Source organism: Gavialis gangeticus, unplaced genomic scaffold (genome assembly GCF_001723915.1).
Source record: "Gavialis gangeticus isolate Ggan-Ray unplaced genomic scaffold, GavGan_comp1, whole genome shotgun sequence".
NCBI lineage: Eukaryota > Metazoa > Chordata > Crocodylia > Gavialidae > Gavialis > Gavialis gangeticus.
Genome location: NW_017729025.1, coordinates 23,644,132 through 23,650,101, shown reverse-complemented (window position 1 = coordinate 23,650,101; position 5,970 = coordinate 23,644,132). Strand labels below are relative to the sequence as shown.

At 45.1% G+C, this 5,970-nt stretch overlaps 1 protein-coding gene across 1 annotated transcript in view; it reads left to right on the top strand.

Moving 5' to 3' along the window:
• Positions 1–5,970, top strand: part of APOPT1 (apoptogenic 1, mitochondrial) — a gene marked incomplete at its 5' end in the record, with an annotated part of 23,537 nt that overhangs the window by 8,253 nt on the left and 9,314 nt on the right. Inside the window, 2 exons of the mRNA XM_019519899.1 lie at positions 222–285; positions 3,089–3,179. Coding sequence (XP_019375444.1) covers positions 222–285; positions 3,089–3,179 — 155 coding nt within the window. The remainder of the gene's footprint in view (positions 1–221; positions 286–3,088; positions 3,180–5,970) is intronic.

Genomic DNA, 5,970 nt, shown 5'->3' with positions numbered 1-5,970 from the left:
TGGTGTGCAGGATCAGGGCTCAGTGACTGTTTCCTTAAGAGGATCAAATGAACTGATTATTGGATTAAGCAACAAACACTGTTGTCATTACCAGGTTTGGTAAGGTCTAGAAATGGTCCTTTTACATGTTCTTGAAACTGTTGCTCAGTAAGCTGGTAGGTGGTATAGGTTGGCTAACTTCAAAGACTAAGTGTGTTAATGTGGGGAAACATGTGTTTTAGGGAAAAGAAGAATTCATTTATTCAAGACTGAAAGCTAAAGGTCTGCAAACAAGAGATGAAACAGGTCAGTGAGGCTGCTGTATGCAGTTTAGTGTGTCTTCTGTTTACCTTTGGGTTTTGCTAATTTCAATTCCCAGAAAGCTCAAGAGCAGTGGTTACCAACCAGTGGATCTCAATCCACCAGTAGATCCCAGAGCCTCTTGCAGTAGATCTCGGGCCTCTTGGAGTCAGTCTGAGGCTGGGTTGGAGGGCTGAGTGCCCGCATGCATGCATGTGTGCACCCCAGCCCAGCAGGTCAGGCTGTGGGGGAGGGAAGAGGTGGGGGCTAGATCGAGGCCTCCACAGTGAGGGACAGTGCCGCAGAGGCAGGAGCAGGTAAATTGAGCGACGCCCTGGCCGGGTGAGACTTATCTGCTGGGGAGGCACATCCCCAAATATTTTTTTTCTCCCTCTGCCTCGATTTGCCCCACTCCTCCTTTCTTCCCCACAGACTTACCTTCTGGGAGTGGGGGCAGTGGCGGTGCATGGTAGATCTTGGGTTGTTTTTTAAATGCTAAAGGTGATCTTCTACATAAAAAGTTTGGAGACCAGTGCTCAAGAGCAAATCCAGCCACCTCTGTGGCTGCAGGGGTATGCTGTGCCTCTAGGAGCTCTGGCAGCCTGAGATCTCTGTTCCCAGGAAGGGAATCCATAATTACTTGGTAGTCCAAGTTAAAGCATCCCTTCTCCCCCTCACACACAGTCACTCCAGTGAAGAAGTGGAGCTGAATGTTAGAGAAAGTTTGCTCCTGAACACACGTTATGCTGGGGCTGCTAGCCTCACAAATCTGGGCTGTCTGTGATAAGAGAGGGGCTGGTTTACCTGGGCTGCCCGTGTGGCTGGGAAGGCAGTTAGGCTGTCCAGGCATGTGACCTGGGGGTCTACAGCCCATGCAGTGTGTGCCCCCCAGCACTGTCCAAAAATTGGACAGCCCTGGCTTATGCATGCAGCTTGCTTCCTTGAGGAAGAGGGAATCAACTTCTGAGGAAGGAACAGCTATTTCCCAAGCTTACTTGCCTGAGCCCAGTTTCTGTAAAATGGTTGCATGTCTGTTTAATGAGATGGAACTAAAAATAAGATACTAATACAGGGGATCTGTAGAGCATGGTATTGAGCATGCCTGAAAAGAATCATTTGTTAGATTGTATTATCAGAGGAGGCCATGAAAGGATCTAGTCTGACCTGTATTTTACAGATCATTACATTTCTCCTACTTATTCTTGTTTTTAATTCAGTATCTTGCTAATTCAATATCTTGATTAATTAGACTAATTAGATAAATTGAATTTCTGTCTTGTTTTTTAAAATAACAGAATTTAAACTTATATCACAGTGTTAGTTTTCACTTGTTATTGTTTTATTTAGTTTACAGAAATAACAGAAAACAATAAATTTATATATTTCTGGAACTCATCAACTAGTAGAGATGCACTTTGTACAAGTGCTGGAGCAAACATTTTCCCATACAGTAATTTAAGAACAATGAAGAAGAGAACTGAAGCTTAAATGAATGCTTGTCTGTCCACAGTTTACTTGTTTGGGAGTTTCTATTAATGTAACAGGTTACTTAAATACATTAATCATTTATATATCAGGCATTCTTTTCACCCAAATGCAAGAGAGAGTCTGCTCTACTGCTATCAGAATCAAGAAGTAAATCAAGATAAAACAAAAAAAATATCCTTGCAAACAATTATATAACCTTCAAATTGTCTCACTCTGTATTACTCTCATGACACCTTAATCCCCAGCAGTATTGCAGAGCTGTGAATGCTATCATAATAATGACTAAGAATAATACTTAACGTTTCAAGTTTTTTAAGTAGCTTAAAAAAAGGTGTTATTTAAGTGCTCAGGTTTGAGTGAATGATACACAGGAATCCTGCCTCACTGTAAGTACATGAGTTTTTTCCCTGAAAACACTTGTTTAGATGCCTAAAATGCTGTTGCTGTGCATGCCCCTGGTTAGCACATTCAGGTGATTGCAGCTGCTCAGTGCCTTTCACGCACTTAGGCATGGGGACTGGTCCAGTAGTTATGCTCAGAGCATACCTCGCACATGCCAGTGACAATGACTTGAGCAACAAAGCACACAGCTATGACTATTTACATTAAAAAATAACAGCAAAAAGAGGAAGTAACGATGCCAGCACTGAGAGGGTTGAAAATGTCTTCACCCCAGTCTAGCCTACAGTGTGATGATTAGGGTGCTCTCCTGGTAGGTTGAAGGAATGGAAATGAATTGTCTCTGGCTGATAATAGTTCAGATTACAGATCTACTCCTCAGGTGGAAATAATCTTTTAACTAAAAAACTCTCAAGGGGTGCTTTAAGGTCCTTTTGGGGTGCTGCGTGATGTTGGTACTATTAAGTGTGCAAACATGTTTCACAAGATAAATTCAGAGAGAAATTTCAAATGGAAATTTTTAGTGTTCAAAACATTCAGACATATTGTCATCTTTTTGAGTTCTTTACAACAGGTGAATTGCTCTATTACTGTGTAAAAGGTTGGGACTGACTTCATTACTCCTCTGTGTCTTAGAAGAATGCATGAGCTATTTTGTATTTCCTACTCTATGAAAGACTTAAACAGAAATTGCTATAGTTAAACTGTAGTTCAACCTTTGGCTTCAGATTTATTATAGTTGTGCCTACAGGTCACAGGGCCAACTGTGCAGAGACAAAGGGTGAGAGATGTAAAAGTGAGTCAAAAAAACCTCAGTGACTCAAGGTCACATAGAAATTGAGTGGCAGCACAGTAACTGAACACAGGTCCCTTGAAGTCCAATCCAGTGTATTAACAATTTTATATTTAAATTTACTTTCAGGTCACAAAATAACACTGAATGCAGAAGAAATGGCTGAGTTTTACAAGGAGTTTTTAAGTAAAAATTTTAAAAAGCATATGTGTTATAACAGGTATGTTGAATGCTACATCTTATCAGCTACTTTGAAGGGACACCATCAACCTAAAGTATTCTTCAGTCTGAAATGTTTTTCTTGCTATAGTTACAAATAACATCTATGATGATGATTACTGACAAAGGCTAGAAAAGATGCACATGTTCTCTTTTTTTCCACCGTTATTTACTTTGCATTTAACAACTGTTTATGGATAATCCCTTTGAGTACTTCCTTTATGGTTAAATTCAACTTCCCTGAATCACTGTTAGTCTTTCTACAGACTTCAGTGGGAGCTGGGACACATGTTCAGCTAGTTAGTTTCCTCTTTTATTATGTGGATATTTCCCACAGTAACATGGAAGGGGAAAAGTCAACATAGGTAAACATGAAATTAAACCCATTTAAATTATATTTCAGATAATGAGGTTTTATTTAGCCACGTACCTTTTCAATAAATTGAATAAGGCAGTAATTTAAAAAGTCATGTCAGTTGCATTATTTTAGGTATTGCAATGTTGTCCATAACCTTGTGGAGGTGAGGTGAAACTGATTGGTACTGTTTTGTTGGGGGTGTGGGAAGTTGTGTGAGTTTTTCCTTTTGCTGGCTGTGAACTAGCTTTCCTTTTGCTGGCTGTGACTGTGCGGAGCTTCAGGTGCTGAATTGATTCAGAGGAGATTCGGCCTGATTCGGTGGCCGAATCTCCAAATCCGAATCGAATCAGCAAACCAATAAAAAGGTCTGAATCTATCTGAAGCTCTTTGAAACCATTCGGAAAAGATTTGGAGGGCTTCAGTGATTCGGGCAGTCCCCGCCCACTGCAGCAAGTTGCTGGAGCTGAACGAGGAGCGGCTGGAGGGAGGGGAGGGGACCATGGGGGGACCCCTGCCAGGCCCCATCCCCTACTTACTCTCCCAAGTCCCCACCCATGGCTGCCCCATCCGCCCCAGCTCCTCGTGTTTTAAAAAAAAAAAAGCCCCCACTCACTGGGTGCTACCTGGTGGTGGGATAATCCCACTGCTCCTCATTGCCCCACACCACACTGCATGGGGGATCCTGCCACAAGCCCCCTGACCACCCCCCCTCACTCCCCCAGCTCCCCTATGGCTGCCCCACTCACCACAGCTCTGGCCCTTTAAGAAAAAAAAAAATCTGGACTCGCCGATTCCTGCAGTGGCTTTGGGGCTTTGAGGGCCTTGTGCAGAGCTCCCCATGCAGCTCGGGGCATCGGGGATCACGCCCCACCAAACGAGAACCAGTGAGTCTGGGGGGCTTTTTGTTTTTTTCTTATAGGGCCAGAGCTGGGGCAGGTGGGTCAGCCATGGGAGGGCTTGGATGGGGGTGGGGCAGGGGGGCTTGTGCAGAGCCCCCCCACACAGTGTGGGGCAGGGGTGATGCCCCCCTCTCCTCCACCTGGCAGCACCTGGTGAGTTTGGGCTTTTTTTTTGAAGTGCCAGGAGCTGGACTGGGCAGCCATTGCTGGGCTGGGGGAGCAGGCGGAGGATGGGCCTGTGTGATTCAGAGATCTGGCAGCAGCTGAATCTCTGAATCAGTTTCAGCCAAATCGATTCGGGACAGTGATTTGTATCACCGAATTGAATCACTGTCCCCTTATCGGCTGAATTCGGATCTGAAGTGAATACTAGCTGCTTTGCACAGGCCTACTGTGAACTTAATTCAATATCACACCTGATGGAGCATCTCAGCCCCTTTTCTCACCCATGTTGTAGAGTCTATTTCTTTGGGTTGTGTTGAAGAGTTTGGACTCAAAGGGATTCATGTTACTAGAACTATTACTTTACAAGCTTCTAATGAATGATTGGGTTGTAAACATTAGGGGCTACAGACTATACAAGCGGGACAGAACGGGGAGGAAAGGCAGGGGTGTGGTGCTCTGCATCAAAGAGCAATACACATCCTCAAAAAACGGCATGGGGTCAGAGAAGGGGTAGACATAAGTGCTCTGGGTAAGAATACATGGGGGTCGTGGGGAAGGAGACTTAACGGTGGGTATCTACCACAGCCCACCCAACCAGGGGGAAGAGCCGAACTGGGAATTCTCAGGTCAGCTCGTGGAGGCAGTTAAGGCAAGGGATGTGGTCATCATGGGTGACCTAAACTATCCGGACATCTGCTGGGAGGAGCAGTCAGCCAGGTCTGACCACTCACGTAAATTCCTAGCCAAGATACAGGACCTCCACCTAACCCAGGAGGAGCACAGTCCCACCAGGGGAAATGCCTTGCTTTATCAGCGATTTGGATGAGGGTGAAAAGCATCTTGTTCAAATTTGCAGATGACACTAAGATGTGGGGAAACGTGGGCACAATAGAAGGGAGGGACAGGCTACAACTAGATCTGGACAGGTTGCAGGGGTAGGCAGATGAGAATAAGATGGTATTCAATACTGACAAGTGCAGGGTACTACACCTAGGGAGAAAGAACTAGCAGTATACCTATAGGCTGGGGAACTCCCTTCTCGTCAGCACAGAGGCAGAAAGGGATCTTGGAGTCATTGATTCCAAGCTGAACATTTGCCGCCGATGTGAGGACGCGGTCAGTAAGGCTAACCACACCTTGTCATGCATCCACAGATGCATCACGAGCAGGTCCAAGGAGGTGATCTTCGCCCTCTATGCAACATTGGTCAGGCCGCAGTTGGAGTACTGCATCCAGTTCCGGGTGCTGCACTTCAGGAGGAATGTGAACAGCATTGAGAGGATTCAGAGGAGGGCCATTTGCATGATCAGGGGGCAGCAGGGCAGGCCCTATGAAGAGAGGCGGTGGGACCTGAACCTGTTCAGCCTCCA